Source organism: Sphaeramia orbicularis, chromosome 9, assembly GCF_902148855.1.
Source record: "Sphaeramia orbicularis chromosome 9, fSphaOr1.1, whole genome shotgun sequence".
Lineage (NCBI taxonomy): Eukaryota > Metazoa > Chordata > Actinopteri > Kurtiformes > Apogonidae > Sphaeramia > Sphaeramia orbicularis.
Genome location: NC_043965.1, coordinates 10845618 through 10872721, shown reverse-complemented (window position 1 = coordinate 10872721; position 27104 = coordinate 10845618). Strand labels below are relative to the sequence as shown.

Below are 27104 nucleotides of genomic sequence, written 5' to 3'. Positions count from 1 at the left end.
CTAAAGTGCCTCAGGAGCTTCCAGCAGATCCTACGTGAGAAGAGGGAAATCAGGCGGAATCTTTCCAGTATGACAATGTCCACGTTCTCTCAGGATGAATATGAACCAGGTAGTTATCAATGGAGCGTAAGTCATCTTTTGTTTCATCATGTGGATCAGTAAATGAGTCAGCATTTACTGCACATAGACTTTACTTTGGCGCGTCACCAAGGTATATTAAAATTAGTGAATAATTTTACCACTGTTACCTCTGCCACTCAACGTCATCATCTAACATGACTTTACAAAGTCTTACAATAAATCACTTGATTTGACAACAGGCATGAGTTAACAACTTAATATTAATTCAGCTCCGTCCTCCATTTGTTTTTTGTTTATTTTTATTCCTCTGTTTTTTTCTTTTGGGGGGTGGCATGGTGGTGCAGTGGTTAGCACTGTCGCCTTACAGCAAGAAGGTCCTGAGTTTGATTCTAACACCAGAGACCTTTCTGTGTAGAGTTTGCATGTTCTCCCCGTGTTTGCGTGGGTTCTTCCCAGGTTCTGTGGCTCCTCCCACCATCCAAAGACATGCACTAATAGGGTCATTGGTTAATCTAAATTGCCCACAGGTGTGAATGTGAGAGTAATTGGTGGTTCGCCCCTATATGTCAGCCCTGTGATAAATTGGCGACATGTCCAGGGTGTACCCCGCCTTCGTCCATAAGTAGCTGGAAAAGGCTTCAGCACCCCATGACCCTCTCAAGGATAAAGCGGTTCAGAAAATGGATGGATGTTTGTTTTTTTTTGTTTGTTTTTTGTGACAGTAGCTTATTGTAATTGATACAAAAGTCTGAAAAACCAGAAAGTGTTTGGACACTGGTTCAGATTGATCAGGAGGTCAGGTCACCTCTTCTGGTTGGACTGAAGTTTGGTTTATACCATGTTGGGCAGAACATCTGACCCCCACAAATTGGTTCAGATCAAACTAGGGATGTACCGATTACCGGTATAACGATAAACTGTGGTAAAATTTCCAACGGTTAGTTTTACCGTTTAAATTCTAATTATCACGATAACCATGTTTGATTACCGCACTTTTAGGGGAAAAAACCCAATGTAAAGCTATGCTTTTATGTCAAATATTTGAGTACAGTTTTAATTTATTACAATTTTAATTTTATACACCTAATATTTGGAACTAATATTCACTTTTAAAGTCTTTGAAAAGGTTCATTAAGCATCTCTGCATTATTTATGCAATAAATTATATACATTTTTCAAATCGGATTTCATATATTTTTTGTGTGTTTTTGTCCTTTTATGTTGATATAGTAGGTTAAAGTAAAAAAAAAAATAATGGGCAGATGATATACAGAGTGGGGAAGCAAAATTTACAGTGAACATTTAGTTGTTTTTTTCTCAGCAGGCAATTGTCAATTGTTTTGAAACCAAACATATATTGATGTCATAATCATACCTAACACTATTATCCATACCTTTTCAGAAACTTTTCCCATATGAGTAATCAGGAAAGCAAACGTCGAAGAGTGTGTGATTTGCTGAATGCACTCGTCACGCCAAAGGAGATTTCAAAAATAGTTGGAGTGTCCATAAAGACTGTTTATAATGGAAAGAAGAGAATGACTATGAGCAAAACTATTACGAGAAAGTCTGGAAGATACTATTAAAGAAGAATGGGAGAAGTTGTCACCCGAATATTTGAGGAACACTTACGCAAGTTTCAGGAAGCGTGTGAAGGCAGTTATTGAGAAAGAAGGAGGACACATAGAATAAAAACATTTTCTATTATGTAAATTTTCTTGTGGCAAATAAATTCTCATGACTTTCAATAAACTAATTGGTCATACACTGTCTTTCAATCCCTGCCTCAAAATATTGTAAATTTTGCTTCCCCACCCTGTAGAGGAAGTTGTGCTGAAGAAACAGATCCCAAACATGGGTATAGTAAACATTTGTTTATATAGTATATAAAGGCAAAATCAAAAGGACTGAAAAATGGCCTAAATAGGCTCAGACCACTAAAGGTTAATATTTAAATGTTTCTGCAACAGAAGGTACATTGTGCCAATTATTTTATTTTTTCATTCATTCATTATCCACCGCTTATCCGGGGCCGGGTCGCAGGGATAACAGGCTAATCAGGGATGCCCAGACTTCCCTCTCCCCAGACACCTCCTCCAGCTCTTCCAGGGGGACCCCAAGGTGTTCCCAGGCCAGCCGAGAGACATAGTCTCTCCAACGTGTCCTGGGTCTTCCCCGAAGTCTCTTCCCGGTGGGACATGCCCGGAACACCTCCCCAGGGAGGCATCCAGGAGGCATCCGAAACAGAGGCCTGAGCCACCTCAGCTGGCCCCTCTCGAGGCAGAGGAGCAGCGGCTCTACTCTGAGCTCCTCCCTGGTGACTGAGCTCCTCACCCTATCCCTAAGGGTTACTTTATTTAATTAATTAATTTTTTTTTTTTTTTTTCAAAATACAACTTGGTTAAATTATTTCAGTGTGTGTATTAGTACTTTTTGAACATTTTGAGCACAATTTCAACAATACCATGATAATAATGATAACCGTGATAATTTTGATCACAATAACTGTGATATGAAATTTTCATATCATTACATCCCTAGATCAAACAAAGAAGTCTGGTCCAAACCACATATGTGTGAAAGTGCCCTTTGAGTCCTGACAAAGACTTAAATGATGTCCCCAATGGGAGGAGTCGCCCATGTCGCAACACTACCCATCCACTGCCATATAAACCCTAGCTGTGTGTGTGTGTGTGGGGAGTGGGGGGATGGGGGGGGGGTACCGCTGAATCACTCATTCATTAATGTGAAATAACAGATGAAAAGAGCCTTTGTTCTTATCTTAAACATCCCCTAAGTAAAAGAGTTTCAGTGTTTTGGCTACATAAGACATGGTTTTGTGTAAAAAATAAAAAAGGAATAGTGCTTGTTTATCTTTCTGGGATCACAAAAGTCTAATGTTGCCTAAAGAAAAAAGTCTTCTGCATGATCTTCCTACCATCAAAGCCCGTCACCTGTTGCAATGCCTCTTTGATCTGTCGAGCTGCAGCGGGATATGAAAAGTGATAAAAGACCGACCACAACTCCTCTGAGGATTCTCATCCAGTGATTTTAGAATAACCCCCTCCCCTAAACTCAAGGGTATTTACAGAACCAAACACTTGGTGCTTGCTAATACCTACGCAGCCCTCGAGGATAATCTATCATTTGCCACTCACAGTCCCTTCCTCCTCTGTAGGACTCCAGCAGTGGCCATTTGCTGAATTAGAAAACATTAATTATCTCTTTGGAAAGCCAGGCTGACATTAAAGAGGAAGAGGAAGGGAAATATTAAGAGTCATTTTCAAAATAAATTATACATGTTAATGAAACATTTATGACCTCAGACCTCATCTGAAAACTCAGTGGCGGCACAGCTTTTAACAGTACCCGAGCGTCGCTAACAACATGAATAATCCAGGGTGTGTCTTGTTTTTTAATCAATAATTTGAGCTTGATCAGTCAAATGAGTCTGTGACTGTTTTACTCCTTCGTCTGTTTTTTCACCCCTTCATCTCTTGTGCCATTTTTGCAGGTGGAAGTCAAGATGGAGACCAGGTTACCTCTTTTGTGGTTTCTCTGCTTTTCTTACTGTATTGACCTTACATTAAAAACACAAGTTGTTCATGTGCATGTTTGACAGGTGTTGTGATGTATTCTGTCACTTTCAATATAGCGTTCATTTCTAGCTTTTTAATTTAGGAGAGATTTTATGACATAGATTTAGGTTTATGATGTATCCAGGGTGCGGTTTGTCAAAAAATTAGAGGGGGGGGGGGTGTTTTGGGGGGTTTTTTGGCGGGGGGTGGCTTGGGCAGCAGTTACATCCTCCTGAGACCCAGGAAAGGAAAAGTTTTAGCTTTAACATTAAATAATTGTCTTGATTGGAAACATGATGCAACAGTTTTTTCAGATAGATTTTTTATTTTTTACGGAATGTCCTTTGCAGTGGAAAGCGTTTTTTTGTTTTTGTTTTGTTTTGTTTTGTTTAAATAAATAAAGCTGTAAGACTCTTGTCCTCTAAAGAGGGCAAAAATTCATTGCTGGGTCTCAAGAGGATATACCCAGGGGTACAGTCCATAACTAATGTAACTAATGCTGGTGTGAAACAAAAGTAAAACTTTACATACTTTCAACATCCAACTCCTGCGTTCTATTCCTCTATTATACAGCGGATCATTCACAAAATTTTACAACTGCTAACCTGTATCCACTGGACACTCAAATGCTGGGCCCCATGAATTTGTCACGTTTACCCCACCCCCACCCCCACCCCACTTTTGGCGCCCCAGTGCATGGGAACGTTTGCAAATTCTGAGACTGTCGACAGTTCATGTGAGGTGAACGTTAGTGCCAGTGATGTAGGATATAGGTGGAAGAAAACTGTCACAACCTGCCTGTTATTTACATTGATTGGTCCCCCACCCCACCCCCCGAGGATGAAATTCATTGAGCAGAAGTAGGGATGTAAAAACCAGAGGGAGGGTTGACCCCCTCCAACAAATCACACCCTGGATGTATCAACCACAATCTACTTTTGTCTTACTGAAAACGTTTAATTGCTTCAGTTTAATTGCCAGGGATATAAAAATGACATATAGCTACAGGCCAGTATTGATCAGGAAGCAATACAGATGTGAAATCATATTGACGACAGGCCTGTCAGCGGCGATACTTGTATGTATTATCATTGAGTCAGACAAAAGCATATGCTGTTAGCAGAGGAAGGTCAATATTTAGTGTGTTTACTGGGAGTGCATGTATTTGCGAGGTGTTTACTTCGCAAGGTGAACTTTAATTTACGACGCTCACATATGTATAGGGTGTGTATGATTGATTACCAGGCCTTTGGCTGTTTGGCATGCAGTGTTAAAACTCAACCAACCCATGTCAGTCCCAAAGCCTCTGTGGGCTTTTCCCTCGTCACTCTCTTATGCTTCTTCTTGTTTGTGTGCATGCACCGGTGTCATGAAACCAATAAATCCTGCCATTCTTCAAAGGCTAAATGCTTGACCTTTGACATTCTATTTCAGGGTCGACATCAAGATGGTGACCCCAGCAAACATCCATGGGCGAAGCCAGGGTCAGTAAACACCTTTACCTTACTGTGTGCCTGTGTGTGTGCCTGTGTGTGTGTGTGTGTGTGTGTGTGTGTGTGTGTGTGTGTGTGTGTGTGTGGGTGTGTGGGTGTGTGGGTGTGGGTGTATAAGGGTTAGTATGATCTGAGACCTGTGGTGGTTTACAAATTAGCTTGTTACATGTGTGTTTCTGGTAGCGCATTCACTCAGGATTTTCAATTGAATTTACTGTCAGTGTCCCCAAGGCTTGTCTATGCTGTTGTATGCACTTTTAAAACAGCAAAACATGCATATTCTCCATAGTTGTAAACCATGGAATGAGCAGAACAAATGCACACAGGAAACCAAAATGTTACAAATCACACCAGTGTAGATAGATTTACATTTACATTTACTTTTAATTTCCCACTCTCCGTTTAAAAAATAAATAAATAAATAAACAACCTTGTGTATATGTGACTATTTTCATAACAATTGTTGTTTACCCTGTAGATGTATGCCGTCAATAGCATGCCAGGACTGTAGATGGCAGTGTGGTGAGACGATCCAGTACCATGAACCAATCAGAATCCTGAAAACAATCACAACAAAATCTTGCTTCTGTTATGAACCAATCGTCGCACATGTAACGCAAATGTATTTCCATGGAAAACTGTTGTGTGATAGATAGATAGATAGATAGATAGATAGATAGATAGATAGATAGATAGATAGATAGATAGATAGATAGATAGATAGATAGATAGATAGATAGATAGATAGATAGATAGATAGATAGATACTTTATTAATCGTGAGGGAAATTCAAGTATTCAGCAGCTTTGCATACAGCACAAGAGGACAAAAACAGACAGACCAAAAAAATTGCGAAAGAACTTCCTCAAAAAGAGCTTCCTGTACAATACTGTAAACAAAGACTTCTGATTGTATTTACACATTTCAGTGCACAGTGATACAAAGTATAACAATAGTCGCTTTTCCATTGACCCTCAAATTTTGCAAATATAACTTGTACATAAAAATTTACCTCATGGACAAACAATTTTGCCAGAAGTCTCATTTTTCAATTGAAAGTTTTTGTGCTGGCAAGAGGTGGTTTTTCAGGTGTAACACAAATGGTATATCACGCAAAACTGCAATGGAAAGACCTTTTTTCACAACTAGAGTCAGGTGAATTAAAAAAACGAATGTTTAGAATCAGAATCAGATTTATTGCCAAGTAATTTTTACATTCCAAGGAATTTGTCTTGGTTCTGTTGGTGCAAACAGTTAAAAGAAGCAGATATCAAAAATAAAGAATAATAATAAGAATATAGAAAAACAGAAGTGTTTGCCTTCAGAAGTGAAAAAGAGAAAAAAAGTGTTATATACATATATAGATTACCATATGTGCTGAAAACTGGTTTTCTTTAAGTGACTGTAATGTTGACGTACGTTACAACAAGTGAAGAAGAAGAAGAAACATGTTGCGGTATGTGTGGACGCACCAGGAAACCCAATCATTTTTTTCTTTAGTGTGAGATAGAGGGGTAATATATAATAATAATGAATATATCTGTAAATCAACACTATATTTACGTTCGTCGCCATGTTTATGGAATGACTTCTCGTGTCATTTCGCGATAATAAATGAACAAATAATCGCATTTGTGATTTAATGGAAAAACCGACATTATGCACTTCTGTTTTTTTCGACATTTAGTAAATATCGGTAAAATTTTGCGCAGATGTCCAATGGAAAAGCGACTAGTGATTGAAGTGATCTACGGTGGTTTGAAAAGTAGGTGTAGTCCAACTACATAAGGTACTTGGATATTTTAGCGTCTATTGGATCAGTCTAATGTGGTCATGACTGAGACTGATTTGCACTGGACTCATATTATCACACCTCTGTGTTCGCTGAAATAGGAAGGATGATTCACAGTGGAATTTTTATGTTACAAATTACCGACATGGAAGATTCACACCAGATTAAGATCATAGAGATTTTTTAATTACACATTTCTGGAGGTCCACGGGTAATTCATGTTAAGCAGTCTTTCAGAGATGAACTATACACAACAGGACAGTGTGGTTTCTTAAACCTTTCTGTTTAAATGATTTGACTCATGCAGGATCATCCATTCCTGAGTCAGTCTCTGAGTAGGCTGTACAAACCAGTATCAGCCAGTATCATCAGGCAGCAGGTTCTGAACACCACGCTCTTAATTGAAGAAATGAACCCTTTCATGCATGAATTATAAGAGCCTAAATCAAGATTTTTTTCCTGAGTGTTTTTTATTCCTCTAAGTATTAAAAAAAACAAAGTGATTACAACAATTTTTTATGAACCTATTTTTCAGGGAGTTGCAAAAATGTCCACTCAGCTGGACACCATACATTGAATTTTTGAAGCAAAGAAACATATTTACTGATATACTGTTTGAAAACTATGAAATAAAAACATTTTTAATGCAGCTAATATGATGTTTTCTCACATTTTAACATACTTTAATAAAGACAATATGCAAGAAAAAAAAAACTTTTTTGTTTAAAAAAAAAAAAAAAAACTGTTAAAGGTAGGGTAGGAGATGTTTTCCTGGAGCATTTTTTTTTTTTTTTTTTACTATATTGCTTAAAATCCCCTTCACACCCCGATTGTAACCAATTAATTAAATGCTCCAACAAAGAAATTCAAAAATTTAGACACCTGTGGAATGGACAGGACTGAAAAAACACCATCCAATCATTCTAACAGGTCCATCAAAATGATTAAATGGTGATATGTCTATCAAACTCAACTGCCATATGTCCCTCCCCCCTCTGCGAGTACAATCCAGTACTCTGGAGGTGTCGGGGTTTGGACTTTTGAATTGTGTATTTTCAAATTATAGCTTGCTGGAACCATTTTTCCAGGATCTCCCACCTTACTTTTAATTGCAGACTAATAACAATACCAAGCAATGAACACTCAAACATGTTAGTGCAGATCAGGTTTATGAAGAACAGCAAAGTTACAGTAATGGTATAAATTACAGTGTATAGGATGATGCATGAGCATCCACTGTGTTGGCTGATATGGAACTTAAACAACAAAATCCATGAATATACAAGAGAACAGCTGGAGAATAACTGTCCACTGGAGTGACCACTATGCGTGAAAGGGTTAAAAAAAAACAACTGTGCCCTGTCTAAGTTAAAATGTTTTTTTTTTTTTCTTTTAAGACTTTATTTTTCAGTTTTCAAGTAAGCATCTACATCAGCATAGGACATATGGACTAGTCTAAGGCAGAGCAGCACACATTAAACCCACCCAAAAGCCCAGAGAGAAGGAGAAATAAATGAATTACATAGAAAGAAAAGGGGGCACACAGTTAGACTGCCCTGTACCATGAAAAAAGAAAGACATTTAAATAAAGATTACAGTCTGATACATAATGGTTACGTTAATAGTAAGTTAAAATGTTGGTTTTTTTTTTGTTTTTTTTTTATATTTTAGGATAGAATGAATCAGGATGACTTTTTTATTTTTTTTTTTTGTATGTGTGTGTAGAGCATGTTGACTCATGATATGGAGACATTTGGACTCAGATTATCAGTTTGTCTGTATTATATATAATATATAATGTATATACTATATATTTTGTGCAGGGGAAACACACCCTTTGGTATTGACAGCATGCCGGACCTCCGCAAGAGGAGACCCATTCCTCTTGTTAGTGAATTGGTAAGTATTTATGTATTTAGAATGTATGTATTTGTATGTGTTTTAACCTTCACTTCATCATAACATGTCTGAGAGGTCGGATTTTTACTTATTCCCTGTTTTCATCGGGGTTTGTCTGTTTGTCTGTTAGCAAGGTAACTCAGAAAGTTATGGAGGGATTTTGATGGAATTTTCAGGAAATGTTGATACCAACACAAGGAACAAATTATTACATTTTGGTGGTGATCGGTGGGGGCGGTTGTTTGTCTGTTAACAAGACGACTCAAAAGATTATGGACGAATTTTGATGAAATTTTCAGGAAATGTTGGTACTGGCACAAGCAACAAATGATTAAATTTGGAGGGGGGGGGGGCGGATTTTAATGAAATTTTCATGAAATGTTGACACCAGCACAAGGAATAAATCATTAAATTTGGGGGGGGGGGGGGGCAGATTTTGATGAAATTTTCAGGAAATGTTGATACCGGCTCAAGCAGCTAATTATTACATTCTGGTGGTGATCGGTGTGTGTGGGGGGAGTTGTTTGTCTTTTAGCAAGACAACTCAAAAACTAATGGATGAATTTTTATGAAATTTCCAGAAAATGTTGATACTGGCACAAGGAACAAATTATTACATTTTGGTGGTGATTGGTGCGTGTAGGGGGGTGTTCGTCTGTTAGCAAGACAACTCAAAAAGTTACGGATTATTTTGATGAAATTTTCAGGAAATGTTGATAGTGGCACAAGGAACAAATGATTCAATATGTGGGGGGGGGGATTTTGATGACATTTTCAGGAAATGTTGATACCAGCACAAGGAACAAATTATCAAATTTGGGGGGAGGGGGAGGGGGGGCAGATTTTGATGAAATTTTTAGGAAATGTTGATACCGGCTCAAGCAACTAATTATTACATTCTGGTGGTGATCGGTGTGTGTGTGGGGGGAGTTGTTTGTCTGTTAGCAAGACAACTCAAAAACTAATGGATGAATTTTTATGAAATTTCCAGAAAATGTTGATACTGGCACAAGGAACAAATGACTGAATTTGGGTGGGGGGTGGGGGTGGATTTTGATGAAATTTTCAGGAAATGTTGACACTGGCACAAGGAACCAATTATTAAATTTTGGTAGTGATCCTGGGGGGGGGGCTGCTCTACCTTGGCGGATCTGTGCTGTCCTAGTGCTTTTCTAGTTTGAAATGTAGTGTTTTCTATGAGTCTTTTCTGTGCTACTAAAATGGAAAGTATGAGGTGTAATTTTCTGCTGTTGGTTTTCTATTTGTTTATTATGTTGCTCCGTGACCTTTTAATTATGGATCTCAGCTGTAACGGCCTCTTAACTTTTCCACCTCGTTAGAAGTGAAATGTGTTAATGAACTGTCTCAAAGGCTCCGCAGATGTAAATGTTCCAGTCAGTTGCGATATTATATAAATGGGTCGTCTACACCACCGTCTCCTGTGGAATGTTTGGAGTAGTGGGATTGAAGGTGAAAGCTGCTGATCTGTTAGTTCACCTCTAACTCCTAGTCTTTTCTTGTTTCTCTTTCTCTGATGGTGTTGTCTCCATCCTCCTGTCAACCCTCAGGCTATGGTGAGTAAAAGCGAAGTGGGATTTCAGCTGTTACACATGCTTTGCAAAATATTTCGATCTGTGCAAAGCCTTTTAATATGGATTCACACAACCGTAATATGAGTGCACACAGTTAAACAAACATTCATTGTTTAGCTGTGTTATAGTTTTAACAAGCAGAATAAATCAATCTATTCCCCTGCCTTCACTAAAGCTGACAGATGCTTTGGATCAGTGTTTCAGATACAAGTCCTTTAATGCAGTGGTTCTCAACTGGTCTGGCTTCAGGACCCACTATCACCCCTCAATGACAAGACAGGACCCAAATTAATAAAAGTTAAACTGCTCAATTTTATTAAATGAAAAGATGGTGTGTTTTGAAACTGAGATAATACAGAATATCACAGTATGAAAACACACAAGACTAGTTTAATGATAAACCAAAATGACCAGCAGGTGGTGATGATAAATACAGATATATTCCCTTTAACACTAAATTAGGTACATTTTAACCAAAACCTATTCTATTCTATTCTATTCTATTCTATTCTATTCTATTCTATTCTATTCTATTCTACTCTATTCTGTTCGACTCTATTCTATTCTATTCTATTCTATTTCTATTTCTATTTCTATTCTAGTTCTATTCTATTCTAGTTCTATTTTTATTCTAGTTCTATTCTATTCTATTCTATTTCATTCCACTTTTTAACTCCATTTGTGGGTGTGATGACTTGTTTGAAGCCACGTTGACAGAAGCAGACATGGGTGGCCCTGGTTCCCCCAGAGGCTTTAACAGATGGGATGTGTACTCTGTCCTTTCCCATGATGCCCCTGGCTGTGCAGCCGCTCCAAACAGGCATATCCACCGGTGACAACACCCCCACTGGTTTGCTTCTGTAGATTCTGTGGTTTGAACAGGAACAACGAAGCAGGGGGTCCGGTTCAATAGAACCCATGACTCTGCCTCCACGTAACCTACGTACCCTTTAGGAAACCTGGTTCATCGCAGCTCACTGAGCACTTTCAAAACCTCCTCCTTGAAACAAAATAGTTTCTGAGAAGACTGAATGAATCATAGCGAGCTGTAAATGACTGTAATCAGTTTAAGTCAATGGTAACCGGCAGCTGCGTCGGAGCAGACGTATGGCTGTGCGTCTATTTCAAGAACGTTTCTCAGGTTAATCAAGTCTCCAAACGTCCCAAAGGATGAAAATTATATCTGTATTTCAGTATTTAGTTCAAAGCTGTTGAAACGAGCTAAACAGATGTGCAGTGAGACACATGTCCACATGTGAAAACCCCTCATATAAGACGCAAACCAAGAAAAAAGATAAATATTATACCATAGAATAACCATTAAATTCATTTATTGCCCTCAAATGTATGTGCTCACTGGTGAAGTCAGTTGAGGGCTTAAGTACCTGTCAGTTCCCGGATGAACCCCCATATTTTTACATTTCCTGGCAATGTTACTCTAATAAACTAGTAAAAGTACACTAATGATTCAGACATACTTCATTTCAGTTATGTTATGTTCCCTGATAAATGACACTTAATCTTCCCCAGTGACAGATAATAATAATAATAATAATAATAATAATAATAATAATAATAATAATAATAATAATAATAGTAATAGTAATAATAATAATACATTTCCCCTTGTGGAACTAATAAAGACATATCTCATTTTATCTTCTCTTTTATCTTATCTCTTATCTTATCAACAGCTGTTATTATTAATAGTAGTAGTTGTAGTAGTAATGTTGTTATTATTATTGTTATTATTATTATTGTTGTTGTTGTCGTTGCTGTATCTTATCTCTTATCTTATCAACAACAACTATTATTATTATTATTATTAGTAGTAGTAGTAGTAGTAGTAGTAGTAGTAGTAGTAGTAGTGTTGTTATTACTATTATTAATATTAGTAGTAGTGGTAATAGTAGTAGTATTGTTGTTGTTGTTGATGTTGCTTTAACTATTATTAGTATTATTATAATTATTATTAATGCTATTAGTAGTAGTAGTAGTAGTAATGTTGTTATTATTATTATTGTTGTTGTTGATGATGATGTCGCTGTTATTTTTATCAGTATTATTATTATGTGGTGATAGATAATTAAATATATCACATTAAATTAGAATTATATTAAATAATTACACAAATCTTACAAACTTGTCTCTGTTCCTGTTGGTTGTCACTAACACACAAACACAATCAGAGATAGAAAACAGTCGCCCTGTCACCTCATACTGACCTAAATAATCCGTCTGGAATCCAACTGTGTAGTTCAACAAACAGGTGTAAGTCGACAAACCAGGAACAAACACAACATGTGTGAAGTTTTCCACAAAGTGTCACAGACATTCTATCAAGTTCACACGACTTTCACGGAAAAAGAACCAAACATCACACAAACGTGTCCGTCTTAACCTTGTTTGTTTGTTCTCTGCGTCTGTTTATCGTTGATGTTTTCTCACTGTTTCTTCTGTCTCTTGTTTCCAGTCTATGATACAGTCGAGGAAAGCTGGACTCGCCCACTCATTGGCCACTCGGACGTCGCTAAAAGACGAGGAGCTGGTGAGTGTGTTGGTAAATCCACATCCACGTCCACACATGCTCATATCATTAGGAGTGTGTTGGTGTAAATTCATCGTTAGCTGCAGAACCGGGCCTGTCGGGACGGCGCTAAATAATGAGGATCCAAACAAACCCAAACACTTTTCACCAACTGCGCTGCCATCATTTGTAACTGTACAGTTAATGGATTTGCTCATATTGTTGCTGAGTCAGTTTTGGGTGGCCTCAGATTTTAATCAGATGTAGTATCAGCATCGTGTCCCTGTCTGCATCACTGTATTGTGTGTGTGTGTGTTTCTGTTGTGTATTTTATGTCGCTATACCAAAGTCATGGTCGTGATTCCATAACACTGGGTACAGTTACATGATGTTTTTTTAATCCGATTTATTTTTCCAGAAGAAATTAATTTGGAAGTAAAATATTTTCTCTTCTGTTTACATGGAAATGTTAAACCCGAATAAAGGTTTACATGAGGTATTCATGAGGTAGATAAGTGAGCAAAAGGGTTTGCATTGCAGTGCTCACATTGCCTTGTTCTCACAGCCCTTCTGTTAGCTTAGCTTAGCATAGTCACTGCATTTCCATGGTCACACGTAGCCAGTTTTTTAAAGGTGATTTGTAGTCTTTTGTTAGTGATTTTGTGAAATCCGAATCTCCCTAATTTTTTTTAGATCCGCAACTTACTGCACTCATACAATCTCGGGACTGTTGTGTTGACGGAAGTTGGAAAATCTTTTTGTTGGAAGGGATGCATGTGCTAAATTAGCTTTGTTTTACCGTTTTAGCTTTGCATTAGTTTTTATTTCCCAAGATTTTATTAGTGCAGTAAGTCACATCGCCATGATTTGAGCCTCAATTTGTGATCATATTGACCCCAGCGGACTAAAGGAATGATTAGGGAGAACTGAATTTCACAAAATCACTCATAAAATACTACAAATCACCTATAAAAGCCTGGCTATGTCTGAACATAGGAATGAAGCCATTATGCTAAGCTAGGCTAAGCTAACGGAAGGGCTGCGAGAACAAGTCAATCGGTGCACTGCAGTGCAAACTGTTTTGCCCACTTTTCGAACTCATTAGTGCATGACAAATGAATGAATAAAAAACAAGTGGCGAACTCTTCCTTCAGGGTTTTCCAGGCTGGTAGATCCCATCAGAATAGCCCACTGGAACGGTTTGGGTTGACTAGACTGCAGTGCATATTCTTCCGCCAGCGCAGAATGTGTGTCACCGCGACAGGACAACAAGCATGCGCAGAATGGCAGGAATAAAGTCCAAACAGAATAAAGGGTTTACATGTCCGAAGAATAATTTTGTTCAGAATTAAAAGGGAATTAAACCAGTGACTTTAATCGGGTTTAAATTTAATCCGAACTTTTCTTTTTCAACTGGAATAAGGTGTTTACATGGGCATCTGAAATAGGATCTAACCTTTAATCAGATTAAATCAGGAATAAAAATTGTCATGGAAACGCACGGATTGTGTTAACATCACTAGTCACTTTTCCATTGGACATCTGCACAAAGCTAAACCAATATTTACTAAATGTCGAAAAAACAGAAATGTGTAATTAAAAAATGTCTGTGATCTTAATCTGGTGTGAATCTTCCATGTTGGTAATTTGTAACGTAAAAATTCCACTGTGAATCATCCTTCCTATTTCAGCGAACACGGAGGTGTGATAATATGAGTCCAGTGCAAATCAGTCTCAGTCATGACCACATTAGACTGATCCAATGAGACGGTAAAATATCCAAGTACCTTATGTAGTTGGACTACACCTACTTTTCAAACCACCGTTGATCACTTCAATCACTAGTCGCTTTTCCATTGGACATCTGCACAAAAATTCACCGATATTTACTAAATGTCGAAAAACAGAAGTGCGTAATGTTGGTTTTTCCATTAAATCACAAATGTGATGATTTGTTTATTTATTATCGCGAGATGACACAAGAAGTCATTCCATAAACATGGCGACGAATATAAATGTGGTGTTGATTTACAGATATATTCATTATTATTATATATTACCCCTTTATCTCGTACTAAATTAAAAAATGATTGGATTTCCTGGTGTGTCCACACATACCGTGACATGTTTCTTCTTCTTCTTCGCTTGTTGTAACGTACGTCAACATCTGGTTTTTTAATTCACCTGGCTGTAGTTGCGAAAAAAGGTCTTTCCATTGTAGTTTTGCGTGATATACCATTTGCGCTATGCCCGAAAAACCACCTCTTGCCAGCGCCAAAACTTTTAGTCGAAAAATGAGACTTTTGGCAAAATTCTCGTTTTTTCATCAGGTAAATTTTTATGCGCAAGTTATATTTGTGCAATTAGAGGGTCTATGGAAAAGCGACTACTGTTGTGCAAGTTCCTTCCAAACTGGAATACATTACAGATTACTGATTAATGTTATATAAAAATAATTCCTATTACTGTCTCAGAATTGTAATGTGTTACATGACTCTTGTATTACTTTTGAGTTACATCAGTGTTTTTCAACCTTGGGGTCGGGACCCTATGTGGGGTTGTGGGGTATTAATGTATTTGCTCGGATATTAGTTCCTTGTACACAAAAAATGTTTATTTTTTTCTGCTCAAAACAAATAAATGAATGAATGAATGAACACATAATAAAATGAAAATGTTGTATAAGATACAGAAGATGTAATGGAAAGAACATGTCAGAAACATGACAAAAGTAAAACAACATAAAAAATGTAATAACTGTGCATTAACTATATTATATCAGTACTTCTACTTTTACCAGAGAATTTATTCACAAAAGTTTCTGCATTTTTACCGGAATAAATACAGAGTGAATTTTGCGCACAACAGTAATACCACACAGTAAAAGAACCCACCCCTTAAGATAAAGATGACAGGGTTCCATACGTCTGTTTTGTCCACATTCATCTGTTCAAACAGTAAACAGACACTGACACTGTGAGAGCACATAGATAATGAATAACTCAGGAAGGAGGTGTGAGGTGACTCCAGCAGCGTTGGACCTGGACCAGACTGATATGGTTCAGAAACATCTCCATCAGCAGTAAAGACAGTGGTTGATTCCTCCAACATGGAACCGGTACAGCGTCACAAAGCCCCGAACCCCTGAGATCTGCAGATAAGACTCTGCAGGAGCAAAACAAACACAACTACAAACAAGCCTCAAACCGTACAACTCTGCACTCAGGGGGGTGGGGGGCGCAGGAGGAGAGAGGAGCAGGAGGATGACATAAGGCTGTGGTAGACGTCTACTGCTCCATCAGTGCGACTGTGTACTTCTGAGTAGTCCAGTATAGTTTAATGTTTCCAGTGTGCAAGGTTTGGGTTTGTTATAGTTGTCAATTCTTCATCTTCTTTGTCATCTTCTTTGTCTTCTTCTTCGTCTTTTTCTTCTTCGTCTTCTTCATCTTCTTCTTCGTCTTCTTCATCTTCTTCTTCATCTTCTTTGTCTTCTTCTTCTTGTTCTTCTTGTTCTTCTTGTTCTTCTTCTTCTTCTTCTTCTTCTTATTATTATTATTATTATTATTATCGTTATTATTGTTGTCATTGTTATCATTACTACTACTACTTTATTATTACTACTCACTATTATTACTATCATTACTAGTAGGCTACTTTCCAATGTGCAATTACTTTTTTTTAAATATAGTTTTTGTATTACGGTTTTCTTATAATGTTTTTATAGTGTACATTTGGTGTTGTGCTGCTACTGGAACCTCAGTTTCCTGAGGGTTCTGTCCAAGGGATCAGTGAAGTTCTTTCTAATCTAATGTAATCTATTGTAATCTAATGTAATGTAATCTAATCTAAGAATTGTATCAAAACAATGCCACACCAAAATAGTGCCATAAACCGAAGTAATATTAGTTAATGGGTGTTTTTTGGCCAGACTGTGTATGTCTGTAACAGTTAAGTGGTGGAAGTCATTGTAGGAATAACAGTTATGGGATTTATGTTATGGGATGTCTATAATTGATCAGAAGGTAAATCAGAGGTAATAAAAACAAGTAAAAACAGGATAGACAAATGAGAATGTACAAACAAAATTAGTGCTTGTCAGATCAATAAAACTTAAATGAAAACTGAGGCAGCAGCAGACAAATAGGATCATAAAACACTCTGCATTCTCCTGTAGCACCACATCTACCAAAGCCATAATGATGATAAAACTCATGTCCAGTATGAGTAGTGTGGTTCATGTCCACTCAGTTCACCTCCTCCTACAGTGGACCACAGCAGAAGTTAGTTAACCCTATGACAACAAACGTATCGTATTGGACACATGAGTTTTGAAGCCTTCTACATGATCAGTGTAATTTTTTTTCTCTAAAAACCTGATGTATACAATTAGATGCATGCAATACACTGATAATCCACCAGGGGGGAGGAATTTGTTCATCAGAGGCCTTTCCAGTGACACTACAAGATTGTCATTAATAAGGAAAGAGGCAGAACTTTGCTAAAAAAAAAAATAATATATGAGCTTTGGGTTTTAATTTGTGTCAAATATGACACAAATTAAAACTCATACATGGAAATTGATATTTGAAAAAAATGTTTTTTTTGGTGGTTCAGAAGGACCAATAAAGGTTCCAGTTTCAAAGAACTGGAATTTTCTGTCAAAGATTTAATGGTTCAGGCTTTACAGGGTTAATCAATGGACAGGCCAACAATAATTTATTAAAAAAACTAAACAAATGAGAATGGAATGAAAAATATGAGGAACAGCTATTCCCATGATAGATATTGATAATTATTTCACAAATGTGAAAACATTATTTCTGTCAATTTTAAAGGATGATTATCATTCTTAAGTGATTTGTAAATTTAATCTTCTTTATTGTTAGAACATGTGTTACACATAGTAAAAGGTGAAATATTTCACAAATTTAGAGGTAGAACGTGTTTATAAATGACTGAATCCTCTGAATTATCAGAATATGAAGAACATGTGCAATAGTACAATAATAAGACGTCGCAGAAATGTGTTTTATTTGATAATATAAAATCACAATGTAGACAAATATCATAATCGGCACAATTAAAAATAATTCAATTGCAATATGATAAGAAGATAATATCTAGTTTAAATATGGATATATGAATATATTATTACTATATAGGACAATATAGAATATTATATGTATTTATATTATGTATGTATATGTGTTTTTGTTTGAGGGTTTTTGTTTGTTTTGTTTTTGTTTGTTTTAGTTTTTATTAATATCTGGTATTAATATCTGGTAGGAAAAGTTGTAAATGGGTATTATATTAGTGTAGATAGGACAAAGGATGTGTGATATTATTATTATTATTATTATTATTATTATTATTATTATTATTATTATTATACAAAATAATAATTGCTATATAATGATCAGAAGGAATAGAAATTGGGGGTAGGAGTACATAAGTTTTTACTTCTTCCTACTCCTTTTTGAGCATGTATAATTTCATTTATTATTATTATTATTATTATCATTATTATTATTTACTATTATTATTTAATTATTTATTTTGTTGTTTGTTTGCTTTTCAATCATTTATGTACCAGTACTTATATTTTGTTGGTTGATTTTTGTTTTGATTTCACTGTCTACATGTTCGAAATAAAGATTCCATTAATTAATTCATTCATTCATTATAATATAAAAAGGATACTATTATATGATAAAACATTGTTGCAGTGATTATCATTCATGTGCTATTGATCAGCCTTTTTCTAGTTTATTCCTTAGCTTTGTTGTATTGTCATTCCAATCCCTCTTTATGTCTCTGTTTCCCTTTGTTTTCCTCTGTTGGAAGTGTCTTTACACTGTGACCTTTTCTCTAATCCTCATCTTATCCCTGTCATCCATCTTTGTGTCTCCGCCCACAGAAAACCCACGTCTATAAGAAGACGCTGCAGGCTCTGATCTATCCCATCTCCTGCACCACGCCACATAACTTTGAGGTGTGGACGGCGACCACGCCCACATACTGCTACGAATGCGAGGGCCTGTTGTGGGGCATTGCCAGGCAGGGCATGCGCTGTGCCGAGTGTGGGGTCAAAGTTCACGAGAAATGCCAGGAGCTCCTGAACGCTGACTGTCTGCAGAGTGAGTAGAGTCATTAAACCACCTGGACATTTGAGACACACCAGGAAAATCCAATATGTATGAACGGGTTAAATCAACCTTCAACTATGCATTGATTTACTATTTACCCTTCAGCCATGGGGGGGTTGTCCTACCCTCCTACCCTGCAGGTGCATCTGTATGTCCAACAGTGCGATTATTCTTGTTCGATCTCATTCATGTTTGATGTTTAACCCGTAAAGACCCAAACATCTACCACCGACTAAAACCATCTACTGATCTAAACTGTTTAATACCTGTTGATCCATTAATTCCATCAATACATGGAAATATTTGGTGTAAAATTCAGTTCTTCATCCTTTCATGGTCACCAGATATGACCCGTTTGGACATTCAGAGGCTCCATAGTGAACGTGGAAACACCGTCATCTTCTACAGCGTTGATTCACCAGTAAAACCCATGGAGTTGGATCAATGACAGTGAATGGAGACCAAAAAAAAAAAAAAAAAATCTTCAATTAAGTAAAAAAAATCTTCAATTAAGACCAAAAAAAATCTAGAATTAACAACTTAAATTTTTTTTTTCTTTATTTTAGTGCAAAAAATAACATTAAATTATGAAAATATTTACATTTCCAAACTATCCTGTAACACTAAAATGTGAATAACCTGAACAAATATGAACAACCTGAAATGTCTAAAAGAAAATTAAGCACAGTTTTAACAATTTTTCTGCCTGTTCCTCAGTGTTTAGTGTCTTTGTCGATCTGATCCATAATGCACATGGACAAATGATAAGTTGAGGAATAATATTGTTAAAATTGCACTAAATTTTCTTAAGTTTTTTAATTGAAATTTTATTTTTTTCAGTTTTTTTTTTTTTTTGGATAGTTCATAAAAGTATTTTCATAATTTAATGGTTTTTTTTACACTAAAACAAAGACGAAAATTTGGAGTTGTCATTATTTATAGGTTGTTATGTTATTATTTTTCTGGTCCGGCCCACTGCAGATCAAATTCAGCTGAATATGGCCCCTGAACTAAAATGAGTTTGACACCCCTGTTCTAGTGTTTTAAAACATATCTGTCTTCATCCAGGAGCAGCTGAGAAAAGCTCCAAGACCGGAGCAGAAGATCGGACACAGCACATCATCATGGCCATGAAAGACAGGATGAAGATCCGTGAGAGGAACAAACCAGAGATATTTGAGGAGATCCGTAAAGTCTTCAACATCTCCAAGATGATCCACGCCCAACACATGAAGAGCATCAAGCAGAGCGTCCTGGATGGAACGTCCAAGTGGTCAGCCAAGATCTCCATCAACAGTACGTTATGACGTTACTTCACACACCAGAGACACCGCATGTTAGCTATGGTTTGTTTTTTATCCTGGGTCCAAATTGGCCTAGTCTGGTTTGGTATAGTTCGGTCTGGTTTTTCAACATGTAAATCCATTTTAGTCATCGTCAAAATATTTCACAAGTGCTGCTTTATAAAATTTAAGAAAGTATGTAGAAATCAAGTACCCTTAGATCTCTAAGAGTTAAGTGGACAAAACTAAGGTGTCCAAATATTCAGGATAAATCATTATATTATATTATATTATATTATATTATATTAGATTAGATTAGATTAGATTAGATTAGATTAGATTAGATTATTTTATCTTATTTTAGATTAGATTAAATAAATAAGTAGGAAAGTTTTATTTATGGAGCCCTTTTCACAGACAGGGAATCACAAAGTGCTTTACAGTGCAGATACAGTTAAAAGCAATTAAAATACAGAGTTATACACAGTTTTAAAATGCTATTAAAATACAATTAAAATGTGAAAAATACATAAAATGCAATCAATTTGTCCCAGCCCTGAGTCAGTTGGATTTAAAATGCCTGCGTGAACAATAGTGTCTTCAGGTGTTTTTTAAGTCTAAATAGAGTCCATGGACTGTATGTGTAGGAGATTAGATTAGATTAGATTAGATTAGATTGGATTGGATTGGATTGGATTAGATTGATTTGGATTCAATTTGATAGATTTGGTTTATATTAGATTGGATTGGATTAGAAAGAATTAGATTAGATTAGATTGATTGATTTGGATTAGATTAGATTATATTAGATTAGATTAGATTAGATTAGATTAGATTAGATTGGATTGGATTAGATCAGGTTTGGTTAGATTCGATTTGATTACTTTATTGATCCCACAACGAGGAAATTCAACGGTTAAGGCAACAACAGAATAAAGTGCAAGAAAAAAGTATACATGCATAAGGATAGTGAAAAAACAAGATAGTGCAAAAGCAAACAATGTAAAATTAGATAATAATAACTAATAAAAGATTATACAGACTGTATACATATTTACAATAGAGGGGAAATTGCAGAAAAGTCAGACAGTACTGGATGTTAATGACAACAGTTGATTGAACCTATGCCCTGTTGTGGTTATTCTCATCCCTTCCTTGTGGTTTTTGGTTTAGAGTCCCCTTCCCTTGGACCTTCCTGAAACTGTCCATGTGCAGACACACTGACAGTAAAATGTTCACAGAACTGTGTCAGTTCAGCAAAGAACCTCAAGGTTACATTCTCTTTTTAGTTGCGCTTTAGTAGCATCAGTGAATATTTCAGTCTGTAGTATTTGAAATAAGGCAGATTATTTCCACTCAGATTTCACTAAGTAAAGAAGGAAAAGGTGTGAAAAGACGCTGTTGGCTTGTACACAACACGACTGACATAAAACCATGAATTCAGTCAGGTTCCTCTGCTGTTTTTATTACAGAATAATGTTCATGCAGATCTGTAGAACCCAGTAGTTATTGGTGAAACATGTTTTTAAAATTTTGACTCGGACTTTTCGTTAAGAGACGACATTTGACGAAATTCCTCAAGGTGTTCCTGACATAGAGTAGAGACACATGAACTTCACAAACACTTTGACCTTTGACCACTTAAACTTTTTCACCTTTACTTCACTTTTTCATCTTTACGTCCAGGAGCAGATCTGTGAAATCTGAAACATAATGTGGACACTAAACAAAGGACAGTTTCAACAAAGAACAAAGAACCAGCAGTAAATACAACAACATACAGTAAAAACAGGAGCCACAGTGAGCTTAACAAGCCTCCATCAGGCTGTTTACACCCACCTGTAGGGTATGGAACAGCACACACCCAACACCCCCTCACCACCACCACCTGTAGGGTATGGAACAGCACACACCCAACACCCCCTCACCACCACCACCTGTAGGGTATGGAACAGCACACACCCAACACCCCCTCACCACCACCACCTGTAGGGTATGGAACAGCACACACCCAACACCCCCTCACCACCACCACCTGTAGGGTATGGAACAGCACACACCCAACACCCCCTCACCACCACCACCTGTAGGGTATGGAACAGCACAGACCCAACACCCCCTCACCACCACCACCTGTAGGGTATGGAACAGCACACACCCAACACCCCCTCACCACCAACACCTGTAGGGTATGGAACAGCACACACCCAACCCCCCAGCTGTGGTAAAGGTCTAAGACTGGACAGTGTTTGGACCAGAGGATACAAACAGGTGATAATGCAGTCCAACAGGAGAGTTTAAGACAAACTAGGATGGGTTTCTGTTGGAACCCAACCAGGATGTTTAGTTATTGAGCTTCACCTTCTTCTTCTTCTTCTTTGTCTTCTTCTCCTTTTCCTTCTTCTCCATCTTTTTCTCCTCTTTCTCTTTCTCTTTCTCCTTCTTCTCCTTCTCCTCCTCTTCCTCCTTCTTGTTCTCATCCTTCTTCTCATTCTCCTCCTTTTCCTTCTTCTCATCCTTCTTCTCATTCTCCTTTTCCTTCTCCTCCTCCTGCTCCTTCTACTTCTCCTTCTCTTTCTCCTTCTCCTTCCTCTCCTCCTCCTTCTTCTCCTTCTCCTCCTCTTCCTCCTTCTTGTTCTCATGCTTCTTCTTCTCATTCTCCTTCTCCTCCTCCTTCTTCTCCTTCATTTTCTCCTTCTTCTCCTTCGCTTTCTCCTTCCTCTCCTCCTCCTCCTTCTCCTTCTTCATCTCCTTCTTCTCCTTCTCCTCCTTCTCCTTTTTCTTCTTTTTCTCCTTCTTCTCCTTCTCCTTCTCTTTCTCTCACTCTTCCTTCTCCTTTTTCTCCTTCTTCTCCTCCTCCTCCTCCTCCTCCTCCTCCTTCTCTTCCTCCTCCTCCTTCTCCTTCTTCTCTTCCTTCTCCTCCTTCTTCCCTTCCTTCTCCTCCTCCTTCTCCTTTTTCTACTTCTTCTCCTCCTCCTCCTTTTCTCCTCCTCCTTCTCCTCCTCCTTCTCTTCCTCCTCCTCCTCCTTCTCCTTCTCCCCCCCCCGTGCAGTGGTTTAACCTTATATTGAACTAACTGACACCTCCTCTTTCTGTCTTTGTGTGTAAGTATCTGATGATGTGCTGGGATGTAGACGTTGTTTCCACTCAGTGAAAACCCTAAGGCAGCTTCATGCCTAAAAACAATTCATGTTGGCAGGGTCTATTTTTACTTTTTAATTCCACATAATTAAAAACTGTACGGTCCCTTGTTCTGAGACTTTTTCATCATTATACTGTCATTTCCAACACAAACTAAAGCCCTGAAGTATCTTAAAGGAACCAAACTTCCCTGACAATAAGTTTTCTCCCACAGCTGTGTTATTATGTCACTGTTGTGTTTTAATACACAATTTCATTTTGGGTTAAAGTGAACACATAAATGAACCGATCAGTGTCATCATTTATGATCCAAAGTCACGTTCCTTATTTAAGTCCAGAGGTTCAGAATAGATCAGTATATCAGCTTTAGTCAGTCTTCAGTTTGTCAGGTTCTGACCCGAGGACAGATGGACTGAACACCTGATCAAAGGTGGTAACGGGGATTTTATTTTTGTTTTTTAATACAAAATTAATGATGTTGTCGTAAACAAGGTTAAAAGACTGTATACCCTGAAATGGGTGGGAAGGCCAATACACTGTAAGACCAGATAAGTTGAGTTTACTTAAAAAATTTGAGGAAACTGGTTGCCTTAAAAAAATTTAAGTAATGAGTAATGAGAACTTGAGTGTATTAAACTTAAAAGCTTGATTTGAATGGAATTGCTATTTTAAGTACAACACACTGAATGCAAAGTTAATTTAATTTCAAATTTGTTGCAATGTCACTTGCTTTGTATAATCATAAGTAGGGCTTGGCAGGTTAACGTGTTATTACTGCGTTAACGCATTCATTAAATAACGCCGACAATTTTTTTAATCTCACGTTAATGCCATTTTATTCTAACTCCTATTCTTCTGCCTCTGCTTGTATGTGTGTAGTGATTAGCTCGGCAGATAGACAACAGGTTTCCCAAGAAAAGCCGGACGCCCAAAACTTCTCTCCAAATCTTTTACTTGAGACTCACTGTAAAATTGCAACATACATACAGAATATGTCTGAGTTCTGTTCATTGCCTTAGTACATTTACATGGCATTATACATTTAAATGAATGGGAAAAAGATTGCTCGCTAACTTGAATGAGAAAATCCATAGACACGCTAACGATTAGCATTTTCAGATTAATTTAAGATTTTCAACATCTTTTTATCCAGCAACAAAGGTTTACATCAGAGATATTTGATACATTCTTACAACAACTGAACATAAAATACTCACAGGCAAACGTTTTTCGGGCCATACAAACAGAAGTGAAAGAAACGTGTCTGTTAGTTCCTTCTTATGTCCAAACTGACTACGGTAACACCGCAAGGACAAAACATACGTTAGTGCAACTTATTCTGACCACTAGAGGGCCCCCTTTGCTTGCTTTGAACAACTGAACATCACATGTTATTGGGCTTTTTAGTATTAGTACTTATTAGTGGGCTTACGGCTCCTGTCAGTCACTCACAACCGGAAATAAACTGGTGTGGACATAAACATGGAGAAAAGTACCGGTCTGTTCCATGGACATTTTCATTTTAAATGTCTTCAGATGGTGGGGTTGAGAAGGACAAAGTTGTTTGTAAGCACTGCAATGTGGAATTATTTTTATCACCAGAGTACTTCGAGTCTGAAATATCACTGAAAGGAAATACACGACTACACCCCCCCTCCATAACTATGCGATTAATCGTGATTAATTGAAGAAATCCACGCGATTAATTGCAATTAAAAATTTTAATCTGCCCAGCACTAAAAATAATATAATGTCCTTTTTAGTAGACTTTTTTTTTTTTTAAGTAAAGCTGTGGAACTCTTGTCCACTACAGAGGACAAAAATGCATTACTGGGTCTCAGGAGGATATTGTTAAAATTGCACTTGTTTTTCTTAAGATAATTCCAGTTGTTCATGTTATTCAGATTTTTAAGGAAACTTTGTAGATGGAAACCTGATCATAAAATAATTTTACTTTTTTCACTGTTATTATTTTACTGGTCCAGCCCACTTGAGATCAAATTGGGCTGAATGAGCCCCCTGAACTAAAATGAGTTTGACACCCCTGCCCTATAACATGTATATTCAGTGGCAGTTATGGGGGTTGATAGGTGCTTAAAGTAATAGGTCATATAAACATTATTACATCTCAGCAGATACCAAGAATCTATGGATATTATGTTACATTTTTCTCATTGGTAAAAGTTGTGAATCGGATCATGGCAGGTACCTAAAAAGAGAAACTGTTCCAAATTCATGAAACTTTGCTCTTTTATGTGACAGATGTAGAGAGCTTGAAGAGTTTATCTGTAAACGTGTTCATGTGAAACAGCGAGCATCCCCATCTCAAGACCTTCCTGGTTGCTTGTTACCAAAGCAACCAAACACATCTCCCCGGTAGTGTTGCTGTGGCAACCATCACACCTTGTCTCCTCCATCAGCTGTGATGAACTTTGTTAGAGGAGACACAGGGACAAACATTCAGAGGGGCTTTATTCACCTTTATTCGTGAACAGGAGCAGATGCTTAAGTCAGAGGTCAGACATCACAGATTATTAACTGTGTGTGTGTGTGTGTGTGTGGGGGGGGGGGGGGGGGGGGGGCACAATGGTTATCAAGTGTTAAGCATTTCTAAATAAAGATAGAGATCAGTTTCAATATTTCAGTAAAAGGAACAAAAGGATGAAAGTGTTAAGGAGGCAGGATAAACTACAGAAACAGACTTTACCGATGTTCTTAAAAGGCACCTGTTAATTCAATGTGTTTCAACCTTGGGGTTGCCTGAAATTTCTATTAATTGATAAAAAAATAGGACCAATGGCCCTGTAGCTTACCGGCCAAATGAAAAGCTTTGGGAAATGTATCCAGATGCCGCTTATTGTCACCCACTTATGTGTATTTATTATATTATAGAAATAGCCCATGTTTTGGTCATATTCCAATCAGATCTATAAAAAATTCAAATTCCAACTTGATATCATTGATACTTAGTGATTTATTGGATCAATTCACTTCCTATCTGTTATAATGGGAAAATTTGTCAAAGTTGCACCAAATCCAGAATCAGATCCGAATCTAAATAATTTCAATACTTTGTGTTGACATCATCATACAGAAGCTGTATACCAAGTTTGAAGTCAATCGGAATTGTAGTTTCAGAGAAGAAGACGATTGAAAGTTTTGTAATGGATGACGACAGACGCCGCCGGACACCACATGACGACAATAGCTTACGGCTTATTGGCCGGTAAGCTAAAAAATAAATAAATTAGCTACTAATGAGAAATATATGATGAATTGAGGGAGACAATAACAATCTATAAAAGACATGACAAACTGAAGCTGAAACTGAAGCACTGTGGTTCTGTTTATCTGTCAAATGTTCATTGTGGTCAGTTTCAGATGCTGCAGCTCTTTCATAATTCATAGTTTGAGTTCTTGTTTGTTCAGTATTAATTGTCAGCCTTGTAAATCCAAGCTGGACTGACTGTACATATCCTGACCAAGGAAAATCAAATTCTCACTTTGTGCAGTAATCTACACCTGGCTTTTCTGCCTCCATCCATAATAATATACATTATATAGACTAAATG

At 37.2% G+C, this 27104-nt stretch overlaps 1 protein-coding gene across 3 annotated transcripts in view; it reads left to right on the top strand.

Annotated features, from left to right (window-relative positions):
- Positions 1 to 27104, top strand: part of LOC115425830 (protein unc-13 homolog B-like) — a 240365-nt gene that overhangs the window by 89118 nt on the left and 124143 nt on the right. For all 3 annotated transcript variants that reach the window (XM_030143619.1, XM_030143616.1, XM_030143617.1), the window contains exons 4-9: positions 5094 to 5143; positions 8768 to 8843; positions 10412 to 10417; positions 12909 to 12983; positions 18880 to 19099; positions 20177 to 20404. In XM_030143619.1, coding sequence (XP_029999479.1) covers positions 5094 to 5143; positions 8768 to 8843; positions 10412 to 10417; positions 12909 to 12983; positions 18880 to 19099; positions 20177 to 20404 — 655 coding nt within the window. The remainder of the gene's footprint in view (positions 1 to 5093; positions 5144 to 8767; positions 8844 to 10411; positions 10418 to 12908; positions 12984 to 18879; positions 19100 to 20176; positions 20405 to 27104) is intronic.